At 34.9% G+C, this 19,141-nt stretch overlaps 1 protein-coding gene across 1 annotated transcript; it reads left to right on the top strand.

The window, feature by feature from the left end:
• Window positions 1-671: 671 nt before the first annotated feature.
• LOC139114794 (OTU domain-containing protein 4-like) lies at window positions 672-14,537 on the top strand. The gene is made up of 7 exons (XM_070676729.1): window positions 672-876; window positions 2,560-2,653; window positions 3,897-4,019; window positions 5,360-6,013; window positions 7,181-7,252; window positions 10,584-10,796; window positions 12,116-14,537. The coding sequence occupies exons 2-7, from the start codon at window positions 2,632-2,634 to the stop codon at window positions 12,436-12,438; spliced, it is 1,407 nt and encodes a 468-aa protein (XP_070532830.1). The 5' UTR covers window positions 672-876; window positions 2,560-2,631; the 3' UTR covers window positions 12,439-14,537.
• Window positions 14,538-19,141: the final 4,604 nt, after the last annotated feature.

Raw genomic sequence — 19,141 nt, forward strand, 5'->3', positions numbered from 1 at the left:
CACCTAACTCTTTATTGGAATGGGAAACCTGCACATCTATGTGGGTTATTCTGGAAAACTTCACCTGTGGTGTCACGATATGCCTACTAGGTGCAGTTACATTTCCGTCTGTTTTTCATATGCAAAGCAAACGACACAATGTTGCAAAGAAACGAAAGGAGGTACTTTTAGTCAGGCACACTATAATAAGATAATTCACATGAATAATAAAAAATCATGGAAGAGATATCCAAAATTCTCCTCTTGACTGTGATTGGTTGAAGCTGACTAAAGTCTTTAGTTATATCTTGATTGCAAATTATAGACAGGAAGGAAAAACATTAATAACAATTTCAAAAAAGGTATTAGGAAGCGTTAGAGAGAAGCTTTGACCAATGATGTCGCTTATATCTTTTTGTTTGCCGCCCGAACTCGCCGCCCTGGAGTCGCCTCGTAAGCTTATAACGCTATTAAAGTTAAAAATTTACACAAGCACGGGCGCCGCGATTGTCTATATATTGAAGTTGACAAACAGGGTACAAACAGGACAACCATACCTTCCCTTACACAGCGCCATCACAGTCGTGTCCTCGATTGACCCCTGGAGATTTTTTCATCGCGGCCCCGCCATTTTTTTCACTTCCGCCTTTTTGTCTGTACTCGTCGCCGACACCCGGGCATTGACGTTCATATGAACTGCACACACACACCACTCAAGTAAAATGTGAAGATCTTTGCTTTGAAGGAGTCTGACCAGGGAACTACCTATCGGATTCAGAAGCCGACTTTGGATCACACTGAACCACGGGACCGTGACCGAACGTTAACGGGCCCAATGTACCAATGAGCATTTTGGGCAGTTATTTACAGACTCAGTATTCACTCTGATATGTTTAGGTATGTACAGATCATTAGTTACGATCACGTCTAATTCTAAGCTTTCTTATCGTCTGCAAAATTAGTCCTTGGTTGACATTGGTATGGGTTACTCTGAACAGAATTTTTGGGAATTTTTAGTGGTATATCCATAGAAGGGTGCACATGTATGTTCTGCCTGAATGGGTCATTTTTTCACGTAAAAATCCCTAAACATGAGCTTTCATCCGAAAGAAACTCTTAAATATAGGGCATCAACTTTTAGCAAATGTCCCATGCTTTATGAAAACCTTCACAGACAATTTACATTAAAGGTGAAAACTCCCTATAAAGGGGTAGATGTTATCAACTTTTGTGGCACACACAGAGACAAAATCATCACCCATCGTCATACTATCCTATTATTACTGTATGAACATAAATATATTTCCAGTACAATTCTGAATAAGGAATTTATGCTGTGGGATATCAAGTATGCATTTGTAAAAATGTTGGCCATAAAACTGGAAACCATGAAACTTACAGCCAAGCATGGCTGCAAATGAGTGCCAAAGTCAATTTTGCCGTTATAAAATACAACACAGACAATTTTTTTTTCAGATCCTGACTTTTTTCAAGTTTTTCTAAAATTATTGGTCAAAAACTGTTTCCAATAAAAAGTTATTTCCATTTCGTCTAAATGATAAAAAAAAAATATTGAAAAAAAGATCATAAAAATTGGTCATATGTTGCACTAAAATTTTGTTGGGAAAATATTACATATCCATAGCACTTGCAAATTCAACAAATCCTTATTGTTACCCATATGGTACAGGCAAAGTATGGTGTCTTCAAGACTTACAGCAAAAAACGAGATGGATGAACAGTCTCATATACATTACGTTTACTTTTTTGTACGTCCCGCACAAGTTCTGTAGATAACATTGTAGATAAAAAGAACCGACTCATTTGAGTGTTTGGATACGGAGGTGCCGAAATACTTATCATGTTGATGATATCTAAACAGTTTGATGTCGGTCTATGTCAACACTCTAGGTAGACGAAACATGATACAATGAATGCAGACAAATGCTGATTAGGATTTTTTGCGAGACACATGGATAAACAGTGAGACTCTGAGAGGAATGAATGAAGCAGCGATTACCACATGTCAGACAGAAATGTCTTCTGAATACTGGTTTTTATTCTGTCATATGCAAGTTTTAATAAAAAGACTTTTGAGTTGAAGGGCATGCATTTTCTCAGAAGTAAAACTTGACAGACGTCTAAGTGACACTTTACTCCACTGTTTATTCTTGTGTGTCTATAAAAACAGCTTGGCATCAGTACGTCTTATGGTTAGCCAGAGTGTTGTCCTAATTAACTTTGGTCTCTACTATCAACACGACAAGTAATTTAGCACTCCTTGTGTGGTCTATTCAGGCACTTAAATGAGTCGGTTCTTTTTATCTACGATGTTATCTACAAAAACTTGTATGTTTCGTACAAAAAAAGTAAACGTAATGTATATGAGACTGTTCATCCATCTCGTTTTTGCTGTAGGTTTGGCAAAGCAGAATTTTTACAAACTGTATTTGTAAACATTTGATGACTTTGTTAAGATCTACATATATTTGACCAAGCTCAAAACACACACATGATAACAGAAGCTATTTCCTGCTGTCACATGACTGAATTTAAATGAATTTATACTTTTCACCACAGAAGTTGAGTTTTACCAAGATCCTGATTGGTCAGGCACAGAACAATAAAGCAAGTTACAGTAGCAGCACAAGAATGGAAAGAAAGGCTGGATTCGGTATGTTAAATTTTGGTTTTAGCAGAGAAATATCATCCTATCGAAATATCCATTGTGAGGGAAAAAGTTAAAACCTCAATATCTGATATGAATTTGAAGGTAATCATTGTGAGTTTGAATCCGATGGCATATCTGTCATTACATAAATGAAAGGAAGGGGAACTTGCTGATATTGTAATTTGTGACAGCTTAGGGTAGTTTGCACCTCAAAAATGAAAGACCTAAACTTTTCTTCAGACTTTTCTCAAGCAAATTTTTGACAATTCTCTTTCAAAATTAAGATTAAAAATTGGGAGTCACCAAGCAAATTTGGGAACTAAAGAGCCATATTACCCATTATCATGTCAGAGAAAATTTCCCTTTTGGACTTTTCACAGCAGAATGTTATTTTAATATTATGACATAATAGCAATAAACCACCTAAGCAATAGATATACCTCTTGATTTTGACCAGTTCACTCCGTACTGTTACATCACTTGTGTACATATGTCATGAACTGGTCAAAGACTTATGGTATACAGTCATTGGGTGTGGTTTATTGCTGAAATATTTACCAATATCTGAATATTAAAATGGCCGCCATCCCTGTATTATGTCTGTGGATGAAAATAAAATTCGCAATTTCATAAAACTAAGCCAGTGAACACTCTTTCCCCCATATGATTCAAACTGAGACCCTGCAAGTGATATCGCCAAAAGAACGTTGTAAAAGTTTGAGAGTTTAAATATCTATCCCTGAGGCACATGCTACCTTAAAAATATGGGGAAAGTCATGTGGCTTTACAACTTTACATCCAAATATTGATGAAACATTTAGGTGAATGCATAAGCAACATACATTTAATTTTGTTTTTCACTTAAATGGCAAACTCACAAAATATGACTCATTTCAGTTCATTGTCTTTGATTAAAAAATATTCTGCAATACCTGGTTTCTGATATTGGGATAATTTTTGTATATGCATAGTTTCAACATGTTTTTATGTTTGGAAAAATGTTTGTATATGCACATTTTACCAAGGCCGAGTGTCATACTTGTTAAAATAGATTCACAAACACTCATGTTATTTAGTTACAGTATATGACAGTGTGTATGGCATTATTTGATGTCAGTTTTTCAATTGTGACTGATAGAAAGAACAACACTTCACAGACACACAACAAGCTAAGAAGATCCATAAATGACAAATCATAAGTGTCCACATACTAAAGCATGCTGTCATCATGTTTCATAATTTCCAGGTGAACATGAGATACATGGTGCTAAAAGGAGAAAATATGCTGATACAGAAGTGCAAGCCAAAACGTCTTGGGAACCACTGCCAACTACATCCACAATTACAAGGAGCCAAATAGGCACTACAGGTATACTTTTAGTTTTACTTTTAGCCTCAGTTTGTACGAAAAGGGGGGGGGGGATAATGTCCTTATTGGATGTGAACCCGATAACAAAATATGTTCATATTCACTTCTGACACCTGTGTGTGCAGGTTCAACATTGGTATTACCTTTAATATAAACTCTAAACCAATGTAGTATATACTATTACAAATGCATGTAGCAGAGACACACTGCACACATTGTATCTATTACATGCATTACGCAAGATTCTGAGAAAACAAAATTCAAGAATTACAAATAAAGTTCATTCAAATAAGTTTAGTATATTGAAAATATTCTACCTATCTGTTCGTATTGAATTCAAATTTGTAGATCTACAATATATTCAACGCAAAGTTTACACTTTTCTCTGATATTATTGCTATGAGTTTGCAATGTCATTAAATTTTGGTCAACATCATAAGCAAACTAATATGTATTGTTATGTCAAACTTCAATAGAAAACTTTGGTACACTAAATGGTAATCAACTGAAATGAAAATGCTAAATCCTGTCAACAGAAATTCTACTCTGGATTGTGCTTTATCACAGAAAAATTGCTTGTAAATCAAAATTCTTTACCTCAGGTATGCTTCGTCCAGTTAGAAAATGATTTGAGAATATCAACACCAAGTTTGCTTCACAAATTCCATTTTGGTGTGAAGGAAATTGAGATCTTGTATAGAATTAGAAAACAGCTTTGGTCAGGTCAATCAAGATGAATCCCTGATAAGGAAAGTACATTAAATATGAAAATTAACATGTCATTATCACAAAACTTGTATTTGACCTTGAAATCTGTCGGATGGTTGCTTTACTAAGTAATATCTGAGTGAAGATTCATAAGATATGTAACTGTCATTATAGTCTCTGCTAGATGAAGTCTGAAATAAATGCTTGTGGATTGGGTTCTGTCTATGTATGCATCAGTCTGTCGGGAGATCTTTCTCAAAAAAGACAGGGCCGATTTGTCTCAAACTTGGTAATACGACAACACAATACAGCATACATGTGAACATTGATTTATTTTGTCATTTGATCCAAATATTGCCACCAGACGGCAAGCCTGAGTGATTACATTCAAAATTTACTCGAAGACAGTACATCATGACTTGTATGTGCTTTAATTTGTTTTGCCACATGGTCCAGCATGGGACATCAGCAGCTATTTTGTTTTAATTTTTGTCAATCCAGATTTCAATAGATAAGGTACTCAGAGTATGTGTACCAATGCTTACCACATTCTAATTTGTGCATCATTTTAACTACAATTCAGTTACATCTAATTGAATCACAATTTCTAATAAGATTATATTGTATTACAGACACTGTTGGCTCATTGCATCAAGATGTATACAATATTCTTAAGACTGGTCATGTTAAGTTCCTGGTTGGTAAGCTCAACCTTTCTCAAAATCACACAGTCAAAGAGCAAGAGGCCCAGGATAAATTTCTTCAAAGCTGTGGTCGTTACCGCCATGATATAATACCTGATGGAAACAGCCTGTACCGAGCTGTTGCAGAATCATTCTATGGAGATCAGTCTGAACATCTCTCTCTCAGACAACAAACTTTATCTTTCGTCCAGAGTATAGATACTTCCCAGCAAATCATCAAAGGGAAACCATATCATTTTTTCAGCAGTGCTTCTCAGCTTGGTGACTGGACAAAAGTTACTGAAATTGCTGCACTGAGCTACATCCTACATGTAAATATTCATGTACTTACTGGAGACAAGGATTGTATAATTCCACAAAAATTCAAACCATGCAATTTTGGAGGTTCAGAAACAGCAAGACATATCTACATCAGCTGGCTCAGTACGGGACATTTTGATGCAATAACAGATGAACAAAACCCTAATCCAGAATATTCACAATGGTTTCAACAGCAGCTGTTGAGTAATAAACTTTGTGTTGTCCACGAAAGTGATAGTGATATGCACACAAGTCGTTCAGACGTTGGAATTCAAACTACTGGTAAGTCCATGACAGGTACCAGCTGTTTCATATTAATTTGTTGTTTATCACTGTATTACCTCAACCCAATTTAAAACTTTACAAAAAATTGCTTGATAAAGATGGGCTAGTTTTCAGTGTTACTTGATTTTATGAACAGAATCTCTTTGATTTGTTGGAAGATACTCACTATTCATTGTTTATTGCAGGGAAATGCCAAAGGCTCACCTACCTTGATCTCAAGCTTGTTGCAACCTGGCTCAGCAAGCCTGACATACTCAATGATGATTTCTGCACAATTTCCTTTCCTTAGTAAATTTGAACTTGCTAAGTATTGAACCAGTGGCAGTGAAAGAGTCTACAACAGATCCGTGTTTCAAATCATTCCCTGTAGTAGCTGGGTGATTCTGAATTGAGAACTCAAATATGTGTTGGTACCCCAAAACCTTTTGTGTAGCATCATACTCTGATTTCTTTTTCCATCAATTGAACTGTTCACTTGACTGTTAAAAACCTCCAGCCCAAAGAAAAATGTTGTCACACAAAAAGCTATAAAGTCATATTTCATAGTGTATATAACCAGTGTCCAAGAGACTTTAATGTGGACATATTAAAACATGAATGAAACAACTCCCATGACATTCATAGCCTATTATTTGAAGAGCAATTTAGTGATTGACTTCAAGGGATGTGAGCGATGTAATTTCTGTAATGTACATTCCTGTACCAAGTGCTTCAAACTTAGTCTTACTCTAAGTTCAAGTAAAACTGCTTAAAATCACCTGATTGACTTTCAATGATTCCCTGAGAACATTTTTTACTCAAAATGGCATTTAATTTTCATCATTTTCCTATCAAAGTACACAATATATTTTCATATTCATGGTGTTGGTGAGATATGCCAGACTAAACCTACTTGTGATGACCTGAACCTGATGATTCATATATGTTTTACAGATACTGGTAAAATGACTCTTTTAGTATTAGTTATCAAATAAATGCTGATTTCTGTTATAATTGTGAATGAGTTGTCGCTCAAACAAATACTTATTGAAGACATAAATTTTGGAATTTTTATTATGTACAATACATTTACACAATACACAATCTTTGAATTGAGTGAATATTATTGTGTATGAGAAATTAAAAATATAACTTAGCAGGAAATATAATTTTGTATTTTTACAGAAGAACAGACAAGATCCGGCATCGATGAGTTCAATGCATTACTTCTTGAGGTAGCAAATGACCTTGGACAAGGTAAATTAAGTTATTGCTCTTGAAGTACCAGTGTAATCTACCGGTACTCAATTGCAGCCTTCATTAGGCACCGTATGTAATGTTTGCCACTGTATGGCTTGAACCCTTGGTAGGTCCAACTAGTACATTAAGTCAGAATTGCAGGCTGTTCGCAGACAATGCCTACAACTTGGTCTTGTAATGCCTACTGCTTGTGATGTCATATAACCACTATTTCTCAGGTGTCACTGTTCTAACAGTTTTTAAATTCGATATAGAGACGACTTCCAATCTCAAAAAAAGGTTATAACGTGGCGTGGATGATTCTAACCCAGCTACAGTGTCTCAGGAGTGTGTGAATGCACGCCCCTACCAATATCTGATGCAGGCAACATATTACACCCACTTTTTTGGAACTGTGCATTTTCTATAATCTACATTTTCTGTCCTTTTTGTATTAACTATTTGAAATCAAAACAATAAGGTAAATAACAAATACACCAGTTTCAGTGTTGCTTTTCAAATTCTAGCACTTATAAACAAAGACCTTGTTCTACATGAAACAGATGTGAATCAACCATTCAAGATGCCTATACCCCTATGCTGTCAGCTTTACAGACGCGACTGTCACAGTTGTGGTAGATTATGAATCTTTTCACTGCTGTACGGAAAGTTGTATCTCTTGCCGGACAGTTCTCTCAAAATCTGACATATCCACCATGTTTATGGAATAAACTTGGCACGTACGGAAAAGAAAGAAAATCCAGTCCGGAATATTTAAATGTTCCTGCTGTACAGATTAGTGTGGCTATTGGTCAGACTTTCTAGCTAGCTTATTATTATCCACGACATGCTACGTCTCTATGCAGAGATTAGAAGCCCTCATAAAGGTGTATGAACATTAATTAGCAGAATATTAGCATATTTCATATTTTTCTCGTTTTAGAGTGAGTTTTTCATAAATCATCTTTGAAATTGTTTATGAAATATCAAACTGGGTTTGTTGAGTTTCTAGGGATGGCCGCTTTCAGTTTTATTTAAATAATGACGAAATATATATATGCAAATAATGTTGATAAATATTCTCACTTTTGGTCAAAACATTGCTCACTCAAAACCACTGGTCATACAGTTTTGAAATTCAACGTGCAGCTTGTAATAGATACCTCATTACCTTATGACAAAATAAGCATATAATTTGTAAATTAACAACATTAAATTTTCAAGTGATGACCTCATTCAGTTTTATTCAAATAATAATATGATATTTGTTTGTAAATTTTTTTGGCCAGTTTACTCAAATTTGTAAAACAACATTTGTACCTGTTGTACATGTTCAAAAGTTAATAAGTAGCTTCTTGGGGATTCGCTAATAAGCTTAAGCTATGAATAAATTAAAATAAGTTTATTTATATTTTTAGCTACTATAGACTATAGTCTATAGAAGCTATTGGGATGGGTATCCGTCCGGCGTCCGTCGTAGTCTGTATGTATGTATGTATGTATGTATGTATGTATGTATGTATGTCCGTTTGTGAGGCGTCCGTCCACTCAAATATCTTGAGAACCGCAGTACTTACTGATTTGATATTTGTTGTGTAGATGAAAATATGATTTTGAGAAACTGTGTTTTTTTAATTTTTTGATATTGTTGAAAATAGGCAAATTAATGCCAAAAAAGGTGTTTTTGGTAAAAAATCTTCTTCTTCATAACCGCTGGTCAGACAGCTTTGTTATTTGGTATACAGGTCCCTAGGGATAACCCAACTTAGATTTGTTCAAATTGTGATGAAATATGCAAATGTGTATTTTTAAGGAATTTTTTTTGTTATTTTTTGGTCGAAATTTGACTTACATTGTATGTAATTCTTGTACTGTATAAACCCTATCAATTCACCCGGAAAAAAATAATTATATGATTTTAAATAATTGAATTAATTAGGAAATCATCAAAGCCAAAATATTTTAGTGTAGAATTATCAGAAAGTTCAACTTTTTTTGACAGTTCATAGTGAAATGCTTACCATCTTGGAGGATTAAAACATGTAAAGGCAACTTTCCTGAATCCCAACTTTGACATATTCTGAACCGTCATTTATTGTGCCCTGTATGTTATCTAAAAGAAATTGCTCATAATAGTTTGTCATGATAGGGTGGTCAAATAAATAGAGATAGAGAAAGTTCTAATTTCCATTTATGGTTGACTTGGTAAGGATAAAATAAAATTACTTTTTGAGGAAAAAATAGAGTGGTCAATTAAAAGAGTGGTCAAAGTGATAGGGTTTTTATGGTAAAGCTGGCTGTAAGATTCCTCATGTGCTATTTATAGCAATTATGCAATCTGTGTAAGCAGTGCAATGAAAGCGTTACATGGTTCCTTATAATGCTTTTGATGACCTTGAACTTCTTAAGTTTCAAACATTTTTCTCTTCAGTGTGCTTTCTCTGAGTACGTACAGTCTCAACTTATTCAACAGAACTTACTTACAATGTTAATTTGAAAGTTAAAATGTGCTTAGTTAATAGGATTAAAATACTGATAAAGGTAACCAGCTTAAGATTCTTTATATCCTCCTCCTTCATCAATACATGTGTCACAAAAGATTATTCTCTACATAACACAGCAGAGCTCTGTCAACTGTTGAGTCGCATGTTTTTTCAAAACCGCTGGTCAGACAGCTTTAATATTTGGTTTACAAGTCCCTAGGGGATGACCTTAGTGAGATAATTTCATACAGTCAGGAAATACTTAATTTTGTATCCATGTCTATAGTAGCTTCAGGGACTTTGGCCCTATATTTTTAGATTTTCCTCATTTGCTAAATGTTCTTCTAAAATGCTTCTTTGAAAAAGTGCAACGAAAAGCGAATTTAGTAGATAAGTTTTCAGGGATAATTTAGTGTACTTTTCTTATGAATGATCATGAAATTTGCATATGCAAATTTTTAGCTTGTTTTCCTATCTAAAAAAACAGCAGTGTTCAGGAAAGAGGAAATTAAAGTGTATCTTTTAGATTAGCAGTATTCACTAACCTTGAAAATGACCAGCCTGAGGCTCGTTGAATTTGCCATTAACACATTAAACCAGGTTTAACATTACTTGGTTTTTTTTCAATAAGCAGGAGAAGTTCACCATATAAATTTAAGTGTAATCGTAGCAGGTAAAGTTACAATAATGTCTTAACGTTATTAATGCTGATATGCCATTAGTGGCATTGGCATAACTTTGCATAATGCTCAGATTTGACTCCCTTTTACTTAGTATGGCAGGCAAAGATTTTTACAATTAGTGTGAAACTTAATACCGGTACATGTGGTGTTATGCCTTTCGTATTCTGAAATCTACAATTGCAGATGAATTCCAACAATTAGTGTTCCTATGCAAAGGAAAAATATGGAAGTCAATGAGGGAAAAGGTGCAGAACTGCATGGATCTGTTTCAAATACTAGAAGATCAGAGATTATTGAGTTGGAGAGATGCTTCATACCTGATTGATTTACTAACTAAAATCAAGAGGATCGACCTTGTGGAAAAAGTCAGAACTAACCATCCTGGCATGCTTTCAGGTAAGATGACAATGGTAGAACATGTGTTTAAAGTATGAGTAAAAAACTACAAAAGTAATTTGAAGCTTGATACATGACATTTAACCCTCTCATAATACTTAAAATATAAGTTGTGCAATGATACAAACTATAAGCGAATCAAAAGACACCACAAATAATTGTCTACATGCTGTGACTATGGAGTTCTAACAATAACCATGAATAGCTATTCTGAAAATCACAGTGAAGGAAACTAATCTTTCAAAATGTATTAAATGTACAATTATATTGCAATTTGTGGTGGGTCTTACCCTTACGGGTCTTTTTACTGGACTAGTGTGTATAAATTCTAGGATGACTCCACTGAGCTCAATGGCAGACTTGTACAGATTAATTTTAGACCTATCAAGCGAACATCAATTGATACAATGATATTTCCTGAATCCTAATGCCTACTTGTAGTTTACTAAATGGGAGAAGCTATCGGCTAGGATATAGAGGAAGTGTTCAACTCAGAAAAGAGTGACCCATTATCATCTTACATAGCAATATATGCCATGGAAATACATAGGAATATATACTGTGGGCAAACTTGTTACTTTATGAGTAAATCCTTTAGGGCAATGTCGCGTGGCAGTGTCCAGACAGTGCTACTTTCTAGGTTTTACTTACATAAGCTTAAACGATTATTTATTTGCCATACCATACAAACGCATTGAATACCTTGGACAGGTACATGTAGGTTTGAAAAAGACTTGTCCATGGGGACAGGCTGCAACATTATGTCAAGTGTCACAGTTGTGATATCTTGCCTAACCATACATGTAAAAGTTTCCAAATTTTCCACTCTGTAATTTTCAGGTTTTGTTTTGAAAGTCGGCTAGTTCAGAAAATATTATAAATGATCCATATTATGAATAGTTTTATTGTTCTGAATTGCCACATTGGAATACATGCAAGGTCACACTTAAGTTTTGAGTACTTTTGGGTACTTTTCTTATCTAGGTGCTTGATATTATTTTTATTAGTTGTAGCGACAGGTAAAGAAGGGAAAAGAGGTAAAGCAAGCTCTGCCTACCATAGAGTTTGAATATATATTTATATAAATGCTTTTACTTCATTGGACCATGTTTTCCTCATGCAATTAACTCTAGATTTCTGATACAAATCAATCAAAAGTTACCCCTTAAAAACTTTTGAGTTGCAACAGCCCTGTTTTCATAAGAAACCATGAGAAAATATTACAGTATGTGTGCAGTGTTATCACAATCCATGTTCAACTTGATACATTCAGTCTTTGTGGATAATGCTTTCATAATCGTGGGAAATTTTCATTTCAGATGGTATCTCATGGATCAAGACGCATCTGATGCAAAAGTACAAGAAGAATTTTCAAAATTTCAAACCAATCCCCTGGAATGAGAACAAGACCCGTAGTCTTACTGAGATATACACTAGACTGAAGGTTACTGAAAGTAACAAGAGAGAGCGCTTTAAAAAGGGTACAATTCTTACAAATGAGAAAGATATTTTTAGCCTTTATTCAGATAAAAGAATCAAAATTGAAGGAGCACCAGGTATGGGAAATCAACTTTCTTCAGAAAACTGGCATATGATTGGGCTTGTGGTGAACTGCCTCAATTTCAGTTGTTGTTTCTTTTAGAAATGCGACATGTTAGTGAAATTTCTCACCAACTTGAAAGAATTATATTTGATCAATTACTTCCTGATGATGCACAGATCACACCATCGGCTCTTCTTAAGTTTATTAATCAGAATCAAAGTTCTGTACTGTTTCTCTTTGATGGTTTAGATGAAATGAAATTTAGGTCAAATGTTGATTCAAGCGTAATTAAAACAATACAGCAAAAGCAGTTTTCATGGTGTACAGTTGTCACAACCACTAGACCTCATGAGTGTGACAGCATCCTCAGGAAAGTGATTTGCAGTTGATGATTGAAGGATTTAGTGTACAAGATGCAATGAAATACATCAACAGATATTTTAATGATCAAAGCACAGCTCAGAGTCTTATTTCTGAGTTGAAACTCAATCAAGTACCACTAGATAGGTCACCATCACCCTACTGGAAAAATTACAAGGGGGATAGTAGTGATGATAATACCATGATGATGATGATGATGATGATGATGTGATTCAACGATCTAGGTGAGCTTTTTCGACTTAGCCCTGAAAAGGTTAAGAGGGATTCACTAGGACATGCAGAAGATTTTCACATTCAGCATGATTTACTTTGCAATCCATTACACATAGCATTTGTTTGTTTACTCTGGGAAGATAAACAGTGCATTCCAACTAACATGACAAATACTTACTCTCAAATTTTGGATTGTATATTAAAAAGGTATTGTTGTAAACATGTCATAGAAATGCCCAGTGGTGAAATACCAAAGAAAGTACAAGATGATGTAAACAGTTTGGCTTCTTTGGCATATAAAGCTTTGTTTGAAAAGAACATGATACTAAATGAAACAGATGTGCCATCAACGTTACTTTCCCTTGGACTGTTAGTGAGGGATACAGGTGTTTCAAATATCAAACCTGAAAAACTGTGCTTTTTCTACCATAAAACATGGCTAGAGTATTTCACTGCTCTTCAATTTTGTAAAAATGTGAATGAAAATGTCAATGACATGGAATCAACTTTTGCAGACATTGCATTAAATGAAAAACAAGTATGTCTTTTTGTGGCTGGTATTCTGAAGGATAAAGCAAAATCTCTTCTGCCAGTGCTGGGTAACACAATGGTAAATAAGTATTGGTACAATTGGAAATCTAATGTCTGCAGTGATTTCTGTGACTTTTTTCAATTTACTTGTGCATTTTGCCATGAAGCAGGCCTTGCTGTTGAAAGCTTAAAATATATGCCAGATATTCTTATTTTATCTGACAGGATTACCCAAAATTATTTCGAACTATCATCGTACAATGAATATTATACCAGATTGCTTGAAGGAAAGCAAAGTGGATGGCTGAGAGATGTAGATGAGTCAGTGTGTAAGGAAATGTTAACTCTCTTTAAATGTCAGAAAAAGCTTAAACAGCAAATTAGAAAACCTTGTCATGTAATACTTCAACATGGTCGTAGCGAGAAACTTGAATGTGAAAGCAATTATAAAGCCAATTACACATGTATGATTATTGGGGAGCTTGCTGATCATTGCATATACTTACAATCTTTGGAATGTCACAGTATCTGCTTACAGGCTATGGAATCTATAGCAAGGGCACTTAAGAGTGGCTGGTGCTTGGAGGCCTTGAAGTTATCTGTATGTGTAGGTGTGTCAGACATAGAAAAATGTAATGATGCTTTGGCAAATTTGTTCCAAAGCATTAATGACAATCAATCTCTGAATTTCTTTGAAATGTGTTTCAAAGATGAATATGGGCAAATGCCTGTTCAAAGATCAGATCCACTTGTATGCCCATTGAGACTTCTTATAGACAGTGGGCCAGAGCACGTTTGCATATTCACGTTTGGATCTTACAATGGCTCTTCTGCCAGTGCAATCAGTCATATCTGTGAGTTTATACAACACTGTAAACAAACAAGGTCATTCAGTTTCACATTACCATATCTATCACAGAGCCAGATTGACAATCAATTTTTGCCTGCATTAAAGTCACTCAGCCAAACTTTGAAGTCAATCAAAATTAAAAACAGTGTACACCTGATGAACAGGGCTGATCAGCTCGTCTCATCTTTGAATGCAAGTAGACATTTACGTGATTTTAAATTGGACATTGATACCATGTCAAATGGCATTTCTTTAATTACAAAGGTTAAATATTTAGAATCTCTTACATTTGTGTTGAGCATTTACAGTGCACTGTACTCTAATGTTGACAACCTTGTAACAGCCTTGTTACAGCACTCAAGCTTGAAACATTTTTGTCTTCAGATGAAGGACTTTATATTAGCTGGTCCGCAGGATGACAGTAAATTTTATCCTTTGTGGACAGAGGTGCTAAATGCATGTTATAATGCTTTTGAAAACGATCAAACACCTGAGATTTTAGGCTTGACTTCGATATCACTGGTATGTCTATTACCTGAGTTTCAAGACCCTGACTATATCCTGTCCATACTGTCTGAGGAGCCCTTTTTGAGGTATATGACCTTTACAGCAAAATGCACAAACGTAAATTACAGTGAATTCCGAAATCTGCTGGATGTATATGCATTAACAATTGAAATCAATTTCAAAGGTTCACAAAAGCACAGGAAATGACATAAAGGCTTCTAGCAACAGGTTTAATATTGGACATTCTATGAATGTAAAAATGGAAAATGACAAACAGTTTAAAACAGATTTCAATGTAAAAGTTAAACAGTTATTTGAAAAAATATGCGTTTGAATCAATAAATGATGATACCAGACAGGGGTAGTCCGGTACTATAGAAATAAACTCCACACATACAGAGAGTTGAAAAAAGATTTCTCTCTCGAAAGTTATCTTCATGTCATAAAAAAATCCAGATCATAGATCAGCCCTGTGTAAGTTCGTATTGGTGCACACATATTACGTATAGAAACAGGTAGATATAGAAACATTAATGTTATAGACAGAGAATGCCCAATTGCCATAACAAAGGCTACACAGTCATTAGGCATGATTTTTTCAGTAAACTTAACATTTGTAAAAATGCATTCAGAGACAAAGACCTTAAAAACAATTTTCAAGAACAGATATTGTTATGTGAATTGGGAAAATACATATATGTTTTAAGCTCAGACAAAAACTGAAAAAAAAGTAAAATATTGTTGAACATGTAAATATCTTCATAAAGAGACATTTATATACATATATTTCTTCATTTAATACTCTTTTGTTGCTGATTTTGCAAAACCCTTAGTGTACTTTATGATCAAGATCCCAATCGGGATACGTTTTCAATAAAGGCTTACTGTGCTATATTTCAATGTATCAAGCTGTGGTTCTAATACTGTAAGATTTAGTTAATCTGAAGAATAATAGAAATTGGATGTAATTGGCAATTTTCAAGATAATTTTATTATTTATTTAATTGTAGTGTATCCATTTTTATTGTCTTCATGGTCAATAACTCAGAGCTTATGGAATCACTGACTGCGTACTTTTTTGTATTGTGTCTGTCAAATTTTGTAGACAGTCTTATATACTGTATTAAAATGTATGCAAACGATGACAAAATTTGTACATGTACTTTTTGGGTGTCAGCTATTTTATTTTTGATCAGAGCATCATTTCTCAAAGGAATTTAATGTGAAATGGTGTCTTTGTATGATTGTCAAAGTGAAGTAAAATGTTCACATGCAAACAATGCTGAGGTATTTGGTCACCATTTCAAGATAATTTAAAACTTTAGCCATATCAAGCAGTATCAGGGTTGTGAATGGTGTACATGCAGCATTTTATATTGCCTGTTGTCATCGTCTAGCTCCCTCTCGAGTCAGTACTTTTAGTCTTTTTAAGAAATCATGGTTTAGCCCCCCTCAGCAGCATTATAATCGCGCCCCTCAGGAATTCTGATATGTGCCTCCCATCCCCACTTGTTCTAACCTCTATAGGTAATCATGGCTAAGCCCCCTTAGTTCCAATCTCTTTATTCAAATTCTGAACATCACCGTTTCAGGATTCCAGTGCTGTTGGATACTCAGTAGGTATACAATGATGACAGAAATATTTTTTTTTATCAAAAACATACATATTTATAAATATTAACATCATAAACAAATTTCACTTTTTCGTTATGACTTATTTTGCCTGCTGATCCTGACATGATGTGCCATGTGTCAATTTTATGTACTGATTATATGAGTAAGCCTAATTCAAGCGCCACAGGTGGCAGGCCATGTGCTGCGTGTGAAATTCCACGATTCACGTTCTGCAGTTTAAGCTAGAAACTGAGATCTATTTTGCTCCAATTCACTTAATTTATTCATCTACACTGATAAATCAACATTAGGACTTCAACAGCACCTTCTGTGTGCATGAAGTGGTGACCTGCGATATGTGTGTTTACGAATTCTACCGTACATATAGGGGCTCAGGTTATTACAGTAAGGGACTGGATAGAAATTCCAGGGAGGGAGGGCCAGTGTTTTTCAAAATGACAATACGCATAGAATAGTCACCCTTCAAAAGTGTTTGCAAGAAAATTGGCTACCCAATTATGCACTTAATGAGGTTAACATGTGATTCCATGAAGTGCCCGTGCACAAAATGTGAAGGCTGTAGCACGGGAGGTCACATTAAAATTTGAAAAATAACCACATATAAAATACAGTGAATATAATGAATAGGAAAAAACTAATTTACAGGCATATTCGTTAAATTGAGGTCAAAGGACCTACTGGTCAAAATTCAAAGGACATGTTTGCAGAAAACCTTGCTGACATAATTATCCCTGTTCACAAAAACTCAGACTTCTAGCTCTGTTGGCTAGCCTATAATTATATGTGCAAATTAAAGGCCAGAATGGTAACTTTTGATAATTTTTTCACATTTTTGTTTGAATGTCAACCATTCCTTGTTTTACTCTCCAAGGCATGTTGATATACATAGTGTCAGCTTGTCGACTCAGCCTGCGTGTGTGAAAACCGCATTGTTATTGTTGAAAAATGACTTCTCGTCCGGACTAGAAGTCAAATATATGTAAACAGTAACAATGCATTTTACACATACAGATGGTAAGTGAAGCTGAACAGTTGGTGTTTCAAAATTCTTCTTTTAGGAATAGAATAAGAAATTGCAATTGATAGATAAAATAAAATAAATGGAAAAGTCATCAAGATAACATTTCTGGCCCTTGAAAGACCAGTAACGCTAATTCGTTATTGTTATTTTGCATATCAATTGCAATTTCTTATTCTATTCCCAAAAGAGTGTTAAAATACACACTACTTAAGATGTCAATATACCGGGTACTGTTTGTATATGTGTAAAATGTACTGTTATTGTTTACATTTGACTTCTAGTCCAGACCAGTATTTGTCAACAATGACGATGCAGTTTACACATGTACGGGATGAGTTGACTAATTGACAATGCAGTTTTCACATGTACAGATCCATCGCTTGAGGACTCTCCCTACGCTCCCCTCCTCTTACGGGGGGAGCGTAGAGAACATAGAGCGACGGACCTTTCCGTCTAATGTAAAGGGTCGATAGCTGGCTGCAACTTTTGTTCATTTTTGTTCATGATTTGTATTAAATAAATCAACTATAAAAGAGCGCTGAAATTATTTACATGGAGCACTGTATATAACATGTAATATTGTTATATTGTTGGCAAGTAGACCATAGGGAACCAGGACAAACAAATAAACAAACAGAAGCAAACCAAAAAATCAACCAAAAAAAACAACATAAACGAAAGAACAACTGAAAACCAAACAAACAACAAACGAAACAAAAACAAATAACCAACCAACGATCAATCAAAAACAAACAAGTAGGCCTAATAAATGAAAACTAATAAATAAACCGACAAATATCCGAACATAAAAAACAAACAAACAATATACCGTAAATGGGCCAAACGCGTCACCCTCAGGCTAATTAGAGTGCGTAACGGGTAACAACGATTGGCCTATTTACGATTTCAACTGAAAGGACCGACGTCCCTCAACTGCTCAACTGCAAAAAGCAACCCGGGCATTTTAAAAGTTGCACGCAGAAGAGCAGAAACAGGAAATTCTGAAGACATGACTTTAGAATATCCGGTTATTGACTTTCGTGTCGATCGCACATTCATTTAACACAGTGAATATGTGTGAGCCCCATTCATGTTCTTCCAAATTAACATGTAAGCGTATGGGTTTTTAATCGTCGAAGGTGACACGGTCATTTAAAGGGATTGGGATACAGTCGTCGGAACTGCGCTCAAAGGTCGCATGGGACCCATACGACAAATGTAAACACTGCAGCCAAGGTTCGATTGTGATTGAAGAAAGTTACTTTTGAAAACATGTCTGTCATAATCTATATGGCATATTTTAAATGTTGCAGATATGGTGACGCGGAGCATCTAGATATCGTGCACAAAATACATTGTTTGTAAACAAGAAACTCGCACAGGCGCAGTTCCGACGATAGTTTCCCTAAATAATTTGCGGTAGGAAAAGATCGACCATTGCATGGGATATGGTCGGCCAGCCTTGATGGGTAGTGATACTGACATCGCATTTTGAATATGTTGCAAGTTTTGTTCGGTCAATTATTTCAATTTTTATTTAATTTAGTGTTTTCTCTTGTATTCATTTATTTATTAATTTATTTGTTTGTTTGTATGCTTGTTTGAGTGTTTGGGTTTTGGTTTGTTTACTTATTTGTTATTAATTTACTTGCTTGTTTGCTTTT

Source organism: Ptychodera flava, chromosome 2 (genome assembly GCF_041260155.1).
Source record: "Ptychodera flava strain L36383 chromosome 2, AS_Pfla_20210202, whole genome shotgun sequence".
Classification (NCBI taxonomy): Eukaryota; Metazoa; Hemichordata; class Enteropneusta; family Ptychoderidae; genus Ptychodera; species Ptychodera flava.